The sequence below is a fragment of the Salvelinus fontinalis genome, chromosome 4 (genome assembly GCF_029448725.1).
Source record: "Salvelinus fontinalis isolate EN_2023a chromosome 4, ASM2944872v1, whole genome shotgun sequence".
Classification (NCBI taxonomy): Eukaryota; Metazoa; Chordata; class Actinopteri; order Salmoniformes; family Salmonidae; genus Salvelinus; species Salvelinus fontinalis.
Window position 1 is genome coordinate 84,228,490 of NC_074668.1, and position 19,311 is coordinate 84,247,800.

The 19,311-nt window shown below is 43.0% G+C and overlaps 1 protein-coding gene across 1 annotated transcript in view; it reads left to right on the forward strand.

The window, feature by feature from the left end:
* The window catches only part of LOC129854540 (A disintegrin and metalloproteinase with thrombospondin motifs 7), a 173,900-nt gene that overhangs the window by 74,267 nt on the left and 80,322 nt on the right, over positions 1-19,311 (forward strand). The window contains exons 13-15 of the mRNA XM_055921721.1: positions 3,949-4,082; positions 6,930-7,050; positions 7,723-7,967. Of these exons, the coding sequence (XP_055777696.1) occupies positions 3,949-4,082; positions 6,930-7,050; positions 7,723-7,967 (500 nt within the window). The remainder of the gene's footprint in view (positions 1-3,948; positions 4,083-6,929; positions 7,051-7,722; positions 7,968-19,311) is intronic.

Below are 19,311 nucleotides of genomic sequence, written 5' to 3' on the forward strand. Positions count from 1 at the left end.
CACAGGTCTGTGCAGTGTCAATCTGCAGAGTGGTATTGCTCTGACAGTGGATGTGTTAAATACAGTACGGAATATGTAAACAAGGGTAATACTTGAACCCAACAGTGCCTTCGGAAAGTATTCAGACCCCTTGACTTTTCCACATTTTGTTACATTACAGCCTTATTCTAAAATTGATTAAATAAGATTTTTTTTCTCAACAATCTACACACAATACCACAATACAAAGCGAAAACAGGTTTTATAGAAATTTTTGCTAATTTATTACAAATAAAAAACAGATACCTTACTTACATAAGTATTCAGAGCCTTTGCTATGAGACTGGAAACTGAGCTCAGGTGCATCCTTTTTCAGTTGATCATCCTTGAGATGTTTCTACAACTTGATTGGAGTCCACCAGTGGTAAATTCAATTGATTGGACATGATTTGGAAAGACACACACCTGTCTACATAAGGTCCCACAATTGACAGTGCATGTCAGAGCAAAAAACCAAGCCATGAGGTCGAAGGAATTGTCCGTAGACCTCCAAGACACGATTATGTTGAAGCACAGGTCTGGGGAAGGGTACCAAAACATTTATGCAGCATTGAAGTTCCCCAAGAACACAGTGGCCTCCATCATTCTTAAATGGTAGAAGTTTGGAACCACCAAGACTCTTCCTAGAGTCTGGCTGCCTGGCCAAACTGAGCAATTAGGGGAGAAGGACCTTGGTCAGGGAGGTGACGAACAACCCGATGGTCACTCTGACAGAGCTCCAGAGCACCTCTGTGGAGATGGAAGAACCTTCCAGAAGAACAACCATCTCTGCAGCACTTCATCAATCAGGCCTTTATGGTAGAGTGGCCAGACGGAAGCCACTCCTCAGTAAAAGACGCATGACAGCCCGCTTGGAGTTTGCCAAAAGGCACGTAGACTCTTACCATGATAAACAACATTCTCTGGTCTGATGAAACCAATATTGAACTCTTTGGCCTGCCAAGTGTCATGTCTGGAAGACACCTGGCACCATCCCTACTGTGAAGCATGGTGGTGGCAGCATCATGCTGTGGGGGTGTTCTGTAGCGGCAGGAACTGGGAGACTAGTCAGGATCGAGGGAAAGATGAACGGAGCAAAGTACAGAGAGATCCTTGATGAAAACCTGCTCAGGACCGCATGAGTGGCTTTGGGACAAGTCTCTGAATGTCCTTGAGTGGCCCAGCAAGAACCAAGTCTTGAACCAGATCGAACATCTCTGGAGAGACCTGGAAATAGCTGTGCAGCAACGTTCCCCCATCCAACCTGACAGAGCTTGAGAGGATCTGCATTGAAGAATGGGAGAAACTCCCCAAATACAGGTGTGCCAAGCTTGTAGCGTCATACCCAAGAAGACTTGATGCTGTAATCGCTGCCAAGGTGCTTCAATATAGTACTGAGTAAAGGGTCTGAATACTTATTTAAACGTAATATTTCAGTTTTGTCATGACTGGCCTGTGAGGATCAGGCTACAGTGGACCACGGTTCTACAGAGATATCTCTGCCTCCCGCAGAGGGGGGGGGTATAGAGGGATTGATGGGGGGGTTATGATACCTCACGCCCATTGTAAATCTTAAGGCAGCAGACTAATCCTTTTCCTTTAGTGTTTGGGACTGGAATGACTGTGTGGGCCTTATGAAGAATCTACCTCAGAACTGTAACATGCAATAAATTGACTTTTGGACATTATATTTCATCAGCCAAAATGGTGGTATTAATGATAGATGGAATATGAGAATGAATGTCGATTTTTGTGACGTCATAAACATTAACTTTAAGAGTTTTCATAATAATGCATGTTTACATACTGTGCGTTGTGTAGAAAATATCCATATCAAAGAGAATGTTTTTGTCACAATGAACTGTAATTCTAGTTGTCTAAACGAGATCGTACTAAGTTCTAATACCTTGCCTTGTAACTAGCTACGCCCCAAGGAACCCAGAGAGCGTGTCATAAAGACGGGGACGCCTCTTTCTACCCTGGGGTATAAAACATGTGACTTAAGAATTTACATACTTGACTAAGTTGACTGCGCGCTGCAACCCGAGGTCTACGACGAGTCGTGACCCCGAAACGCAACACGAGGAAAAGGACAAAGAAACCTCTTAACAATCAATGCAACGATTGAGAACTGTATCTAAGAAGGTGAATTCAAGAAGGACCAACCGGTTATTCTCTTCAAGTCCTCGGTTGTCTACACGGCTCTCCGACCCAAGCTGGGAGCGTCGACATGGCTGATTAACCTCCTAAGAAGACCACTCTCACAGAACGAGTGCAAGGAAACAGACAACCAAGAGAAAGGGCATTGTGACATCGTGTGGAGACTTACAGCCGATAATGAAGGCCATCGAAAGATCAGCGCGTCGGCCAAACCTATCCCACTAAGCTGAACTCGGCCCACGAAGAGATACCCAACGAAGACCTTCAACAAGTAAATACATGCATTATAATTCTGACCCATAAGAGCGGCAGTTCGGGGCAAAGTGTCAGGGTTAAACTAAGCATAGTTTACAAATGTATCCAAGTGTGCTTTTATCTTGTGCACTTTCTCTTTCTTTAAATCTCCATCTTGTGTAACACGTGTCATATTGTGTTGGTCTGCTAGGGACCTGTTGCCATTGTATTAAGTTCTAACCAATAACCTAGACTCTTTTTATGTGTATCTTATGTTATCATTTAGCTTGTTAGTAAGTAAGTTATCAACTCAATTTGTGCGGTATGGAATGATTTAGTGAGACCCGGGCTTGTGCAGATTTATGAATTATGCGACGTTCAGAATGAGACTGAAGAAATGAATGAGTTAGTGACTGCTATGAAATCGATATTCTGATAATCTTTGAGTGATTTCGGGAAACAGTAACTCATTAAACAAACTTTTCCCGTGGTGCCCCAGGTTACTGAGTTAATGGTTACAGGATTAATTTAATCACGTAATTATAAACATAGTTAATTATTCGATAAATAGCATGTCATCACATTAACGATAAATACGTCACAAGTTTTTAGTTGTTGGAAATTAGCAAAAATGTGTAAAAAACTGTTTTGTCTTTGTCATTATGGGGTATTGTGTGTAGATTGATGAAGGAAAAAACGATTTAATCCATTTTAGAATAAGGCTGTGACGTAACAAAATGTGGAAAAAGTCAAGGGGTCTGAATACTTTCCGAAGGCGGTGTATAACATTGAATTTGTCCCAAAAATGAAATCAAAAGAAAGTATGTTTTGAAGTACCTGTCCTATATTTGTGATATTTAAGGCTCTAAAAAATAAAAAAAGGTACAGTGGAATTACCTGTGTAGCTTGATAAGGGAAAAAAACGATCAATTATAGAATAAGGCTGTAACGCTAACTGTTACCCAACTGACAAGCTAACTGTTACCCAACTGACAAGCTAACTGTTACCCAACTGACAAGCTAACTGTTACCCAACTGACAAGCTAACTGTTACCCAACTGACAAGCTAACCATTACCCAACTGACAAGCTAACCGTTACCCAACTGACAAGCTAACCGTTACCCAACTGACAAGCTAACCGTTACCCAACTGACAAGCTAACCGTTACCCAACTGACAAGCTAACCGTTACCCAACTGACAAGCTAACCGTTACCCAACTGACAAGCTAACCGTTACCCAACTGACAAGCTAACCGTTACCCAACTGACAAGCTAACCGTTACCCAACTGACAAGCTAACCGTTACCCAACTGACAAGCTAACCGTTACCCAACTGACAAGCTAACCGTTACCCAACTGACAAGCTAACCGTTACCCAACTGACAAGCTAACCGTTTCCCAACTGATTACATACAGGAACAAATGACATAATGCTGCTTGGTCATGTTATGGTCATGCTTAGGACAGCTTTGGTTGTCTTAATGCCAGATACAGGCCAAAAGCAAAGTGACACCTAACCTGTTTGTGTTTACCAGTGAACCCCTGCGAGCTGCACTGCCGCCCTCTGAACGAGTACTTCTCAGAGAAGATGTTGGATGCCGTCATTGACGGGACCCAGTGCTACGAGGGCAGCTTGAGCCGAGACATGTGTGTTAACGGCATCTGCAAGGTAGCGGCAACCTTGTCCCCAGAAATCTCTTTTCTTCTCTGTCTCTCTCACTCCCTCATGTCTCTCGCTCCTCGCTCTCTCACTTGCTCTCTCTCTCTACTCAAATTGCCATTCCCTCCTAAAGTCTAAGCTGAGTAAACTTTATTTTTGAAGCTCCCCTTGTTGACGCGCTTCTCCTGGTCTCAACATTGTGCTCAGGGACGTCATTTGAAATGCACTTTGTTGAGTCAGACTGCTGCTTGTTGTCTCGGCAGAATCATGTTGAACGTTTTATATTCTGTATGAAAATGCCTGTGCTGTTGGAGTAAGTCATTATCTCGCACAGTACAGTCTCACTGTTGTCCAATATCTTCATCCAAAATGTCAGGCTGTGCTCTAAGGTCTGATTGGACCAAGAAAAGAATGATACACTTTACCCGAGATGCATCATTTGGTGAATTGATGTACTGTAGTGGGGACACATTTTGTTGTTGTGACCCCAGTTGAGCCGTTCTTTTTAAATGCTGGCTTTGTTTAATTGGTTTTGGCTGAAAGTAGTTAACTATTTAGTCTGTTTATTAGCCAGTCAAATATTAATGTTAGAATCTATGATTTTAGCATTTTATCTTGTTGTTTAATTTACATCTTCAAACAAGACCAACATTGTGACCTTGACCTTTGGTTTCCATGGTTTCCACTCATGTCCAAGACATGGGTCATGTTCCCCTGCTTAGACGTTTCATACATCAACCAATTATTGCGTGCCATGTCATCGACTGTGCCGTTGGACACCAGATTGCTTTAACATGTGATATGGTTAACTGTTAAAATACCTATCAAGGCATCTTAAGATCTGGCATGCGTCAGCAACACCTGAGCAGAGGAACGTGCTCATTATCTAAGGACTGGAAGATTAGGGATTTAGAGTTCACAATGCAACTGAGGTTAAAGGGAAGGATCACCTCAAGTTAAAGGGATCGTTTCATTTGTGAATCATCACTCCAGAGGGATAGTTCACACTAAAACAAAGTTTGTCAGATGTTTTCATACAGCACAAAGGCATCTGAAGTTGAGCTCCGTCCACACCATCTGTTGTATAGATCTGGCTAGGCTATATGCAGCAGGACAAATCATCAGGGCTCAGTTTCACCAAAACTACTGAAACAATGAGCAACTGCACATTCGTCAAACTCATTCCACAGAGGGCCGACTATCTGTGGGTTTTCACTTCTCCCTTGTACTTTATTGATGAATTAAGGTCACTGATTAGTAAAGAACTCCCCTCACTGTAAAGAACTCCCCTCTGTTTGTCTAGTTCCTAATTAAATGGAAAAACCAAAAACCCGCAGACACTAGGCCCTCCATGGAATGAGTTAGACACCCCTGAGCTATTGGAACCTCTGTGTTCCACAGTATACACAGTGGAGTCTGCTGAGGGGAGGACGGCTCATAATAATGTCTGGAACGGAGCAAATGGAATGGCATCAAACACATGGAAACCATGCCTTTGGTGTATTTGATACCATTCCACAAATTCTGCTCCAGCCATTACCACGAGCCCGTCCTCCCCAATTAAGGTGCCACTAACCTCCTATGATACACAACAAATGACGCGTAGATCACATTGGAGCTATGGAAATGTTTGTCAAACATTGTTTTTGTTTTTAAGGTGAACTATTCCTCTGATGATTCATTCCTGTCACTCTACAGGAGATTGTAGAGCCTTGTGCTCAAAAGTTTCCCTCACTTTTCATTTTTGCGTGTGAGACAGGTGACATTAGTTTTCTGCATCACCTCAGACAACTCATTTTTCATAATCTCCATTTATTTATTTTTTGACCACATTCTTTCCACACAACGTTATTATGATTTTTTTTTGGAAAAGACGCGTTAATATTTTACTTGCAAGGTGGACGTATTGATGGATAAAGTCATTATCTCCCACAATAGTCTCACTCTTGTCCAATATCTTCCTCCAACCTTTCAGACTGTGCTCTAAGCTCTGATTGGACGTAGAAACAAATTTGGATGACTTCATGGGGCGAGGATCACATTTTGTTGTTGTGACTCCAGTTGAACCATTCTGTTTAAAAGCTGGCTTTATTTAATTAGTTTTGGCTGAAAGCAGTTAAATATTTAGTCTGTTTATAAGCCAGTCAAATATTGATGTTAGGATCCAACTGAGAATTTGAATATAGAACGTTTCTGTGATCTGTTTTCATTTTGTCCATATTCTTTCCAAATAACATAGGTATAGTAGATGGATAATTTGGTTGCTAGATGTGGTTGTGGTAACCCCAGTTATCAAATGCTAATTCCTGAGTCCTATCACGCTACAGGAGATTGTCCTGCCTTGTGCTTATTGCTACCTTAGCATTTTTTCTTTGTTTGTTGTTCATTTTCTGCATTACCTCCGACAACACAATTTTTTCATTCTGTGACTACAGAATAAATGGGGAGATGATTATCTAGCAGAACTGTGAATTTGAATATAGAGTTTCTCTAATAAATTTTCATTTTGTCCACATTATTTTCACAACATTATTATAGTACTCACTATGATTATTTTAGAAAATAAGACCAGTTGTGAATATTTTGCTGCAAAGTGGATGTTTTGATGGATACTTTTGTTTCAGTGCGAGTACATTATTTTGTCCTCAAATTATCTTAATGTGATTCCGGTGAACCCTGAAGATTGAACCCAAAGACGTACTGATGTCCTAAAATGGACACCATACACTATAATGCGTGGCATCCATTTTAGGTTATCCTTTATTCTCTGCGGATTCTCTCTGTCATTCCTCTCTGCTGTCAGTTCAATCATGTAGAATGAATCGGCAGGTTCTTGCTTTGTTTTGATCTTTTCAGAATGTGGGGTGTGACTATGAGATTGACTCCAACGCGGTGGAGGATCGCTGTGGCGTTTGCCATGGCAACGGGTCTACTTGTGAGACTGTGAAGAAGACCTTTGAGGAGAGCGAAGGGCTTGGTATGACACTCATGCTACTCTCTGCACTTAAAGTGGCCCTCCATTCTCCTTTTTCACCTCATTTAACTCCTGATTTAGTTAACAAAAGGCACATCCCAATAGGTGGTCAAGGTTCTGTTTTTCGTGACATGACACATTTTACCCTTCGGTGTGTACTTTACTGTATTTATACTTGAGATACCACCTTTTCAACAGTGAAAGTATAAAAAAAAAGAATCACTGGAGAACATCTACTGATATAGGATCAGCTCTCCTCACCCCAATCCATACCTTAACCATTATGAGAGAAACAACCAGACTGACCCTGGAACAGATTTTTAAAGTGATAGACAGTGTACTGTACACTGGGTATTGTTGTCAGCGTCCTGTAGCTTGGTTTGAGCTGTCAGTTTGAATGTGAACTAGGTCATGTACTGCATCTCAAGTTTCTGTCTCATAATCAACCAAATGTTTGGTGGTACAGTATTATATTTCCATAGACTTCAAAGCACAAGTATGACATCAGTCACTTTTTGTGGAGGTATTAAGAGGGTATCAAGCTGGGTGGATTACAAGACAATAAACTAGGTCAAATTGAAAAGGAGAAAAGTAAAGTTTCAGTAGAAGTGTACTAAGGGTAGTAGAGTTGGAAGTTGAACAGCCCCTCTTGACTGGACCCTGTCTGTCTCCCAGGGTATGTGGACATTGGGCTGATTCCAGAGGGGGCTCGGGACATTCGTATCGAGGAGGTGGCTGAGGCTGGGAATTTCTTGGCTCTCCGGAGTGACGACCCCGGAAAGTACTTCCTGAACGGCGGTTGGACTATCCAATGGAATGGGGAATACAAAGCAGCGGGGACAGTGTTCACCTATGAGAGGTCAGGCCAACTGGAGAACTTGACCTCCCCTGGACCAACCCTAGAGCCAGTGTGGATACAGGTAGGATCACATACTCGTGCACCACACACACACACACAGCATCTGCCAAATACTCTGAACTGTCGTTTAACAAGCATTGCATGGTTTGTTTATCTAAAATACATTCCACTTAAGAGATGTTATCCAGGAAAAACAACACGTAAACAGACAAAATGTTCACTTACACACATTTATTTTGTTTTCTTCAACTTTAATCAACCCGGGACATCTCTTTTCAATTAAACTCTATTTTGCATGATCGGCTGTATGGTTCTAGTTTCATGGAGATCTAAGATGATGTTCGCATATGATTATAAGTAATTATTCCCAAACATGGTTTGGTTGTTCAGGCAGTGTAGGTGTTTACACTGAGCTTCAGTAATTAAATAAATGTCTCTTATTTCAAAGACTTTAACCCTGCTGTGTCAACCTGTGCAAAACTAAGGGTACAGTTTCCAAGAATTGTTTGTTGTTGACCTTGAGAGAATCCACTTTGAATCTGTACAATTCTGATCCAGCGGGAATTCCTTTGTGTTATGGCTACAAAAGAGAAGGTTTTTTGGTCGAAGCCATTTCGTTTCGAACGGTGGTGCCGTATTCTGTCCTCCCTGTCATTACAAATTCCCCCCATGTACAGTAAATGAATCCACAGCTACACCTGTACAATGGCATCACAACAACTGAGCAACAATCTCAATGCCTGTTTTTAGACTTTAAAGTAGCTGACTGCCCAGTGAAAATCTCACTTTTAAGTCCTATCTGTTAACTCATATCTACATAATGTCGTCCTGTACTCTTATTTCTGGCAGAAGCATAAATTGGAGAAAAAAGCACTTTAAAAAAAAAACATCTCAAACAGACGATTTCAAAAACGCTGGCTATTTCCTCATAGAACACGTTGTCATCTCCCTTAGGAGGATGAGCTAGCCAATCGGCGGCCTAGAGGAGAATGAGCTCGCCAATCAGCGACCATGAGGAGGATGAGCTAGACAATCAGTTTTCTACCGGTATACGCCCACACCAGGCCAGGTGGTGGAGGCAGTACCAGGGGGCAGATAAAGGGCTTTGTCCCACTGTGGGGATCTGAAGCCCCCCTAGCCTGGTAGGGGTGGTAGGGGGGCAGCTTCTGTCTGTCTGTTGGACCACAGACAGTGGACAGAGAGATGAGTACTGGCACTGATGTCATGTTGACCTCTTCTCTCATTGGCACTGCTGGAGTCTACTAATAGCCTCTCTCTCGCTCTCGCTCTCTCTCTCTCTCTCTCTCTCGCTCTCTCTCTCTCTCTCTCTCTCGCTCTCTCTCTCTCTCTCGCTCTCTCTCGCTCTGTCTCATGAGTTGATGCTTAACTTCCTTTTGTTCTCCCTCTGTGTCTCTCTCTCTCTGTCTCTCTCTCTCTGTCTCTCTCTCTCATGAGTTGATGCTTAACTTCCTCTCCCTCTCCCTCACACCAAATGATTGTTTGTGGTGGTTTCGCACTGATGTTTCAATGTGTTTGTTATAAACTCTAATGAGACCACCTGTGTGAGGTAAGTGCACCATGTGTGATGACTTGTAGTTGTTATATTCTGCAGTAAGTGGGAACCTATAATCAACAAGTGAGAAATTATTGATCATGTGTACATAACTGAATGACGATCACAGGCAGCGCAGCACTGAAACAACTTAACAATCTGCAATGTTATTTCTGAACATTTAGCCATAGAATTCCCCTGCATCTCTATCTCTCTGTGAGGACACAATGGAAACAGATGATTTCTGTCACAAGCCTGTCACAAGGCCCCATGACTCTCAGCCAAAATGCTTTTGTTTTGAGACATGTGCCACTCAAATTCCATGTTCCTATCTCCGTCTCCAGAGGAAACGTTTTGGAATGCCTTTCAGAGACAAATACCTTTCAAAACAAATATTTGCACCTTGTCCAAGTAAAACCCTGTGGAGAGAACAGCTGTTGAGCCGACTCCCCAGATCCCAGCTTTACCTTTTCATTCGTGTCAACTGTGTCTGCTCACACTCTTTACCCGTCTTGCACAAAGCTCATTCATCCCCTCAGTGTGTCAGCCTGTCCAAACACAGGATCAGGGAAGTGGCAGCGCGGTTGTTAAGTCCTCTCAAATGGACACTACAGTTCATTGTAACAAGCTTCCAGTGACACACAGAAAAGTCAATGATTTGAGGGAAGGGCGAAGGAGGTGTCAAAAAGAGTGCTCAAAGGGCAAACACGTAACCATGGTGTTTGGAATTGGACATTGTTTGCTGAGCGTTGATAGATATTGGAGATGAGTAGCGTTCCCTAAGGAGCTGGATTCCATAGCGTTCTTCAGGTGTTTGTCTCCAGGGCCTCATGTTGGAGGTGGTGATGGAGGGTCTGGCGTGGATGGGCTTTGTATGTCCCACTTTACCCCATGTGTCTCACTTGAAGTGGCACTCAGACTGTCATGTTTCAGATATCACTAGGGAGGTAAGGTGTCTGGTAGATTGGACACATTTACCATGGGGTTTGGGGGCAACTGGAAAAATATTTTTATAAACCTTGGCAACACGTTGTACAGAGAAAACACATTTGCATTTCACTTAGACAAGGATGTTCATTAAATATTGAGTGATCATCACAGCCAAGTGTAAACAGACTTTTTAAAATCGGATAATATTACACTCCACTTTCTGCCAGGCTTGCTTGTCTGAGCTTGATTCATTTGCTTTGCTCCTCTGTTTCTGCTGACAACCCTTTAACTAGATGTGGATCTACTTTCTGTACTAGCATAAGATGGAAGACAAGTTAATTAGCTTCACAAATGTAGTCCATACGCCAAGTACCCACAAAAATAATATCCATGACCTTTTGGTGAAAGACAATGTACTGGATTGAAAATGTGGCTGTGATTATATTCGAATACATGCAACTTATCACAATTATTCATGACTAATTGAGTATTCCTTTTGGCTTGTTGATAGCATATGCCTTAGTAACTGCTTACGGAATAATTTGTTATATCAGTGGGCTTTATTCAGAATTGTCAGTGTATCAGTTAGTCCCATGAGAACCCGCTTTGATGTCAGTTTTGGGGAAAAGCGAAAGAAGATTTATATTGTTCAATCAAATATTGCTTGCTTGTTTCCCAGTTTGCCTGAAGTGAGCTTCAATCCTCTCACTAGAGCTGATGTTAATAACAATGATTTGAATCAGCACCAATACATTGACAGTAAAAACAAAGATGAATTGTGTGGAGCCAGAACGTTTTGTTCTGTGCTGTCACTGTGAATGACAAATGACAGTTTTTTGGGAAAATCATTTGTCATAGGCAAGCGCATATCTTGACAGCCACTGTCTCAAATTCTGTTTAGTCTGCGTCATGTAATTATTTATCCCACGTAGAAGAGATATCACGGCCAGTGTTTCACTTCTAACTCTGTATAAAATTGGCAAACTTACTGTGACATGACTTGATAGTCAGGCGTAACACTTTGTGCTTTGACTTTATCATGTTTGCCCCATTCCAATATGATTTGTAAAGTCCACTTAGTTATTTCACCGTGATCCAATAACAGATTTCACAACCTTAACTAAAACCTAGACTCTGGAGATCTACATGTAGAGAGTTACAGCATACGGAGTGCTGCAGAGTTACCATGGTAACATTTTTCATTTATTTATTTATTTTACCGTTATTTTACCAGGTAAGTTGACTGAGAACACGTTCTCATTTGCAGCAACGACCTGGGGAATAGTCACAGGGGAGAGGAGGGGGATGAATGAGCCAATTGTAAACTGGGGATTATTAGGTGAACATCATTCATACACTGCAACATAATGCTGCGGTTGTCAATGCTTTCAGTAGATTTGAATGATCCAATCAGACACGAGGCATCTGTGAAAGTGGAGGCCAGAATTTTCGGTTTCATCTGGCCTGAAAACAAATGTGCTTGTTCCAGCTACTAACACGACAGTGACAGTGAAATTAGCAAAGATATTGTTGTTCTTTTTCCACAAAAATAGCAACTTCTTGTACTCATTCTCTATTGTATTTCACATTGTACTCGAATGTCTTCCCAGAGAGCCCAATGTTCAACATTGTGTAATTGATCACCTATTTGTAATGTTAAACAAAGGCTTATTAGATTAGTTGCAAGGAGCCCTTCTCTATGGCAGGGGTCTCCAACAGGTCAATGGTAAGCTACCAGTAGCTCGCAGCTCACCTATGAGTAGCTTGCCGAACAATTCTGAAAGTACATGCAATTTTCACATCCAGCTACTGTACTGTTCATGGTGGGTGTCTTTTAGTCTGAGGTTAACCTAGTGGGCGTCCATGGTGGGTATCTTTTAGTCTGAGGTTAACCTAGTGGGCGTCCATGGTGGGTATCTTTTAGTCTGAGGTTAACCTAGTGGGCGTCCATGGTGGGTGTCTTTTAGTCTGAGGCAAACCTAGTGGGCATTCATGGTGGGTGTCTTTTAGTCTGAGGTTAACCTAGTGGGCGTCCATGGTGGGTATCTTTTAGTCTGAGGTTAACCTAGTGGGCGTCCATGGTGGGTATCTTTTAGTCTGAGGTTAACCTAGTGGGCATTCATGGTGGGTGTCTTTTAGTCTGAGGTTAACCTAGTGGGCGTCCATGGTGGGTATCTTTTAGTCTGAGGTTAACCTAGTGGGCGTCCATGGTGGGTATCTTTTAGTCTGAGGTTAACCTAGTGGGCGTCCATGGTGGGTATCTTTTAGTCTGAGGTTAACCTAGTGGGCGTCCATGGTGGGTGTCTTCTAGTCTGAGGTTAACCTAGTGGGCGTCCATGATGGGTGTCTTTTAGTCTGAGGTTAACCTAGTGGGCGTCCATGGTGGGTATCTTTTAGTCTGAGGTTAAACTAGTGGGTGTCCATGGTGGGTGTCTTTTAGAACCGTTTACTAGTGGCGTTGCCAACTTTCAGTGGTCACCCACGTGGGTGCCTTTCAGAACCCCTTACTAGCAGTGGTGTAAAGTACTTAAGTAAAAATACTTGAAAGTACTACTTAAGTAGTTTTCTTTGGAGTATCTGTATATTTTTGACATCTTTTACTTTTACTTCAATACATTTTCCCTGACCCCCAAAAGTATTTGTTACATTTTGAATGCTTAGCAGGACAGGAAAATGGTTAAATTCACACACTCAAGAGAACATCCCTGGTCATCCCTACTGCATCTTATCTGGCAGACTCACTAAACACAAATGCTTCATTTGTAAATAATGTCTGAGTATTGAAATGTGCCCCTAGCTATCTGTAAATTAAAAAAAAAAAGAGACAATTGTGCTGTCTGGTTTGCTTTATATAAGGAATTTTAAATGATTTATACTTGTACGTTTATTTTTGATACTTAAGTACATTTTAGCAATTATGTTTACTTTTAATACTTAAGTATGTTTAAAACCAAATACCTTTAGACTTTTACTCAAGTAGTATTTTACTGGGTGACTTTCACTTTTACTTGAGTAACTTTCTATTAAGGTATCTTTACTTTTACTCAAGTATGACAATTGGGTATTTTTTCCACCACTGCTTACTAGTGGCTTTGCCAACTTTCAGTGGGCACCCACATGGTTGTCTTTTTGTATTATTGACTATTCAATCACTATTCTGAATGGCAGTTTCACCTTTATTTCACCATTATTTTACCAGGTAGGCGAGTTGAGAACAAGTTCTCATTTACAACTGCAACCTGGCCAAGATAAAGCAAAGCATTGCGGCACAAACAACAACACAGAGTTACACATGGAATAAACAAACGTACAGTCAATAACACAATAGAAAAGTATATATACACTGTGTGCAAATGAGGTGAGATTAGTGAAGTAAGGCAATAAATAGGCGGTAGTGACGAAGTAATTACAATTTAGCAATTAAACACTGGAGTGATAGATGCAGAAGATGAATGTGCAAGTAGAGAAACTGGGGTGCAAAGGAGAAGAAAAAAAGAACAATATGGGGATGAGGTAGTTGGATGGGCTATTTACAGATGAGCTATGTACAGGTGCAATATTCTGTAAGGTGCTCTGACAGCTGGTGCTTAAAGTTAGTGAGGGAGATGTGAGTCTCCAGCTTCAATGATTTTTGCAATTCGTTCCAGTCATTGGCAGCAAAGAACTGGAAGGAAAGGCGGCCAAATGAGGAATTGGATTTGGGGATGACCAGTGAAATATACCTGCTGGAGCGCGTGCTACGGGTGGGTGCTGCTATGGTGATCAGTGAGCTGAGATAAGGCGGGGCTTTACCTAGCAATGACTTATAGATGACCTGGAGCTAGTGGGTTTGGCGACTGATATAAAGCGAGGGCCAGCCAACGAGAGCGTACAGGTTGCAGCGGTGGGTAGTATATGGGGCTTTCGGTGACAAAACGGATGGCACTGATAGACTGCATCCAATTTGCTGAGTAGAGTGTAGGAGGCTATTTTGTAAATGATATCGCCGAAGTCGAGGATCGGTTGGATAGTTAGTTTTACTAGGGTATGTTTGGCAGCATGAGTGAAGGATGCTTTGTTGCGAAATAGGAAGCCGATACTAGATTTCATTTTGGATTGGAGATGCTTAATGTGAGTCTGGAAGGAGAGTTTACAATCTAACCAGACACCTAGGTATTTGTAGTTGTCCACATATTCTAGGTCAGAACCATCCAGAGTAGTGATGCTGGACTTTCGGGCAGGTGCGGGCAGCAATCGGTTGAAGAGCATGCATTTAGTTTTACTTGCAGTTGGAGGCCGCGGAAGGAGAGTTGTATGGCATTGAAGCTCGTCAGGTTAGTTAACACAGTGTCCAAAGAAGGGCCAGAAGTATACAGAATGGTGTCGTCTGCGTAGAGGTGGATCAGAGAATCACCAGCAGCAAGAGCGACATCATTGATGTATACAGAGAAAAGAGTCGGCCCAAGAATTGAACCCTGTTGCACCCCCATAGAGACTGCCTGAGGTCTGGACAACAGGCCCTCCGATTTGACATACTGAACTCTGAGAAGTAGTTGGTGAACCAGGCAAGGCAGTAATTTGAGAAACCAAGGCTGTTAAGTCTGCCGATAAGAATGTGGTGATTGACAGAGTCAAAAGCCTTAAAACCCCTTACTAGTGGCTTTGCCAACTTTTAGTGGGCACAAACATGGGTGTCTTTCAGAACCTAAATTCTATCCGCATATTGATTGCAGCACCCGCGCGGGCAATACACTAAACCATTGCTACTCTGACTTATGCGATGCATACAAGGCCCTCCCCCGCCCTCCCTCCGGCAAATCCGACCACGACTCCATCTTGCTTCTACCGTCCTATAGGCAGAAACTCAAACAGGATGTACCCTTGACTAGAACCACTCAACACTGGTCTGACCAATCGGAATCCACGCACCAAGATTGTTTTGATCACGCGGACTGGGAAATGTTCCAGGCAGCCTCAGAGAATAACATTGATATAAACGCTTACTCGGTGAGTGAGTTTATAAGGAAGTGCATTGGAGATGTTGTACCCACTGTAACTATCCAAACCTACCCTAACCAAAAACCATGGATGGATGGTGGCTTTCGCGCAAAACTGAAAGCGGTTACTGCATTTAACCATGGAAAGAGGACTGGGAATATGGCCGAATATAAACAGTGTAGTTATTCAGCTCGCTGGTCACCATAGCAGCACCCACCTGTAGCACGCGCTCCAGCAGGTATATCACTCTGGTCACCCCCAAACCCAATTCTTCCTTTGGCCGCCTCTCCTTCCAGTTCTCTGCTGCCAATGACTGGAACAAACTACAAAAATCTCTGAAAATGGAAACACTTATCTCCCTCACTAGCTTTAAGCACCAGCTGTCAGAGCAGCTCACAGATTACTGCACCTGTACATAGCCCATCTATAATTTAGCCCAAACAACTACCTCTTTCCCTACTGTATTTTTATTTTATTTTATTTTGCTCCTTTGCACCCCATTATTTCTATTTCTACTTTGCACATTCTTCTACTACAAATCTACCATTCCAGTGTTTTACTTGCTATATTGTATTTACTTCGCCACCATGGCCTTTTTTAACTTTACCTCCCTTATCTCACCTCATTTGCTCACATTGTATATAGACTTATTTTTCTACTGTATTATTGACTGTATGTTTGTTTTACTCCATGTGTAACTCTGTGTTGTTGTACGTGTCGAACTGCTTTGCTTTATCTTGGCCAGGTCGCAATTGTAAATGAGAACTTGTTCTCAACTTGCCTACCTGGTTAAATAAAGGTGAGATAAAAAAAAAACATTCCCTCCACAAGGCAATCAAACAAGCGAAATGTCGGTATAGGGACAAAGTGAAGTTGCAAATCAATGGCTCAGACACGAGACGTAAGTGGCAGGGTCTACAGGTAATTACGGACATCAAAAGGAAAACCAGCCACATCACGTACACCGACGTATTGCTTCCAGACAAACTAAACACCTTCTTTGCCTGCTTTGAGAATAATACAATGCCACCGATGCGGCCCGCTAACGAGGACTGCGGCCCCCCCCTCTCCTTCTCCGTGGCCGACGTGAGTAAGACGTTTTGTTTTTTTACCCCTTTTTCTCCCCAATTTCGTGGTATTCAATTGGTAGTTACAGTATTGTCTCATCGCTGCAGCTCCTGTACTGACTCGGGAGAGGCGAAGGTCGAGAGCCTCGTGTCCTCCGAAACACAACCCAACCAAGCCAAACTGCTTCTTGACACAATTCCCACTTAACCCGGAAGCCAGCTGCACCAATGTGTCAGAGGAAACACCTTACACCTGGCGACCGTGTCAGCACAGGCTGCGTCCAGCCCGCCACAAGAGTCGCTAGTGCGCGATGGGACAAGGACATCCCTGCTGACCAAACCCTCCCCTAACCCGGGAAGATGCTGAGCCAATTGTGCGCAGCTCCATGGGTCTGCCGGTCGCAGCTGGCTGCTACAGAGCCTTGACTTGAACCTAGAATCTCTAGTGCCATAGCCTTAGACCAGTGCGCCACTCGGGAGGCCCCATCCCTTTAGATTTGTGTGAATTAGGTAGTTGTTGGGGAATTGTTAGATTACTTGTTAGATCTCACTGCACTGTCGGAACTAGAAGCACAGGCAGTTCACTACACTCGCATTAACATCTGCTAACCATGTGTATGTGACCAATAGCATTTGATTTGAACTTCCTTTGAACCCCTTTTGGTTTTATTTTGGTTGTCAAAGTGATTTCTTTGTTAGTTCCCTTTGTTGTGAGTAACATTTGAAGTTTGTCTTGTAGTACGGTCACATTGCTATCTAATCAACGCAACATTGACATTCTCCCATCCCTAGTTAGCCACTATTGTCTTAAAAAGGCAAACTTAGCACAGTATCTGTCAATGAATTTCCAGCATTATATCTGTCTGTGTCGTGCGTGCTTTGGTCTATCACTCAGTGTGTAGCCAGTTGATGTGGTAACCATCTTGTGGGTTGACAGAAATACTTTCCCAAAAACCTTCTCAATTAAATGTTAACTGCAAAGTAAGCTTACCTGGCAGAAGTACACTACATGACCAAAAGTATGTGGACACCTTCTCGTCGAAAATCTCATTCCAAAATCATGGGCATTAATATGGAGTTGGTCCCCCCCTTTGCTGCTATAATATCCTCCACTCTTCTGGGAAGGCTTTCCACTAGATGCTGGGACTTGCTTCCATGCCACAAGCATTAGTGAGGTCAGGCACTGATGTTTGGAGATTAGGCCTGGCTCGCAGTCTGCGTTTCAATTCAACCCAAAGGTGTTCGATGGGGTTGAGGTCAGGGCTCTGTGCAGGCCGGTCAAGTTCTTCCACACCGATCTTGACAAACCATTTCTGTATGGAGCTCGCTTTGTGCACTGGGGCATTGTCATGCTGAAACAGGAAAGGGCCTTCCCCAAACTGTTGCCACAAAGTTGGAAGCACAGAATCTTCTAGAACGTCATTGTATGCTGTAGCATTACGATTTCCCTTCACTGGAACTAAGGGGCCCGAACCATGAACTCAGAACATCCAATTTCGTTGTTTCTCTATGAATCAAAGTCATTTTAAGAGTGAAAAACCAGGACATTTTTAACTGAACATAATTTGGGAAACTATAAAACATAATTGGGGGGGGGGGGGGGGGGGGGGTTGCAGATTTTATAGGGCCCCCGTTAGTTGTTTATTAACCATTATTTTCCCAGGTATATTGACAGAAAACACAGTGCACTACTCTCTCCTAGTGAAGCGTTGCAGGGGAGAGAAAAGAAGAATGTTCCTGCTTGAAAGCTAGAAAGAATGTGTAGCTTGAGACATGTTTCATTTAAAGTAGCTCTCATGCTAGAAGAGGTTGGAGAGCCCTGCTCTATGAAGTATGCAACATGAGTTATTGCTTACTGCCTGTGCAAGATTAGGATAAAGGCAGCGTATCACTGGGTATCACAGCCAACAGACTATGTGCCCTGGCAGTCTCCCTGTGCTGTCCCAAGCTGACCTGTTCTAACTTTACATCCTGTCTGTTTGGATAGTTGAGATCAGCTCTGGGCCTCCCAAGGATGCTTGGTCCAGAAATTAAAGTGGAAATTGGTATGTGATTGTGCTGTTGGCTGGAATAGGTGTGTTGACTCGCTGAGAGCTCCAGCACGCGGGTGAGCTGGCCGTCTGATTGGTTGGCTGGGAGGAGATACCATCCATGCCCCCCTCCTGTGGGATCATCCACCACCCAATCCAATCTCCTAAACACATATTAGCCACACACACCTCAAACCACTAACATGAGCACATTCCACACACTCCCCTAAAGACATGCCCCCCCATACCACTGCACAGCATGACACATACACATAGTACACACACACACACACACAGTACACACCAAACAACAAACCCATCACTTCAAGAAATATGTGACCCGAAGCAGCACTGGCTTGTTGACTGTTTGACCTTTTAGTTTGTGTGTTTTATGCTTTTGTCTGTCTCATGCTGTCTCGTCTGTCTCATGCTGTCTCGTCTGTCCCATGCTGTCTCGTCTGTCTCATGCTGTCTCGTCTGTCTCATGCTGTCTGTCTCATCTGTCTCATGCTGTCTGTCTCATCTGTCTCATGCTGTCTCGTCTGTCTCGTCTGTCTCATGCTGTCTCGTCTGTCTCATGCTGTCTCGTCTGTCTCATGCTGTCTCGTCTGTCTCATGCTGTCTCGTCTGTCTCATGCTGTCTCGTCTGTCTCATGCTGTCTGTCTCGTCTGTCTCATGCTGTCTGTCTCGTCTGTCTCATGCTGTCTGTCTCGTCTGTCTCATGCTGTCTGTCTCGTCTGTCTCATGCTGTCTGTCTCGTCTGTCTCATGCTGTCTCGTCTGTCTCATGCTGTCTCGTCTGTCTCATGCTGTCTCGTCTGTCTCATGCTGTCTCGTCTGTCTCATGCT